This window comes from Penaeus monodon, chromosome 20, assembly GCF_015228065.2.
Source record: "Penaeus monodon isolate SGIC_2016 chromosome 20, NSTDA_Pmon_1, whole genome shotgun sequence".
Lineage (NCBI taxonomy): Eukaryota > Metazoa > Arthropoda > Malacostraca > Decapoda > Penaeidae > Penaeus > Penaeus monodon.
In genome coordinates, this window is record NC_051405.1 from 30,671,832 (window position 1) to 30,672,546 (window position 715).

A 715-nucleotide genomic window follows, 5' to 3' on the forward strand; every position below is an offset into this window, starting at 1 on the left:
CAGTTGAAGGAATATTTCTTATCAAAACACTTAATTGACAGATATTTGTGCTATTCAGCAGTGCCTCAGTAATGGTATCCCTTTTCCTTGCAGACAACGGCTTGAATTGATGAGAGAGATGTATCACAATGAAGCAGAACTTTCACCTACCTCACCAGACTACAACATTGAAAACCTAACTGGAGGAGACCCATTCTATGACCGCTTCCCTTGGTTCAGGCTGGTGGGCAGGTGAGGAAAATTCTCATTCTATATCAGTAAGTTCTTGTGTCTTACAAATCAGAAATTATTACAGTTTGACCTACTTCAGTAATTTTTTGTGATTTACAAATCAGAGATTACTTCTGTGACACAAGAATTTTAAGAATTGTTTTTATCACCAAAGATTACAGAGCACATTTTCAAGTACTTGTCTTTGTTAAGTTTTCAAAAATATTCTGTACAGCTAAATAATCCCTGTATGTTTTTTCTTTTTTCAGGGGTTTCCTGTATTTGAGTAACCTCCTGTACCCTGTGCCATTGGTACATCGTGTTGCTATTGTTAATGAACGAGGTGATGTTAAGGGATATTTGAAGGTTGCTGTGCAGGCAGTTGTAGGTAAGTATTTACTCATTGCTTTAGTTACAGACATGAAGTCACCATATATACAACTAAATAGGTGTTAGAGACGCAGATCTTTTTATGTTTAAGTAGCTGCTTGGCAGTTTTCATATC

At 36.5% G+C, this 715-nt stretch overlaps 1 protein-coding gene across 1 annotated transcript in view; it reads left to right on the forward strand.

Moving 5' to 3' along the window:
* LOC119585967 (kinesin-like protein unc-104) overlaps positions 1-715 on the forward strand; it is a gene marked incomplete in the record, with an annotated part of 145,723 nt that overhangs the window by 126,448 nt on the left and 18,560 nt on the right. Inside the window, 2 exon segments of the mRNA XM_037934681.1 lie at positions 94-231; positions 480-598. Coding sequence (XP_037790609.1) covers positions 94-231; positions 480-598 — 257 coding nt within the window.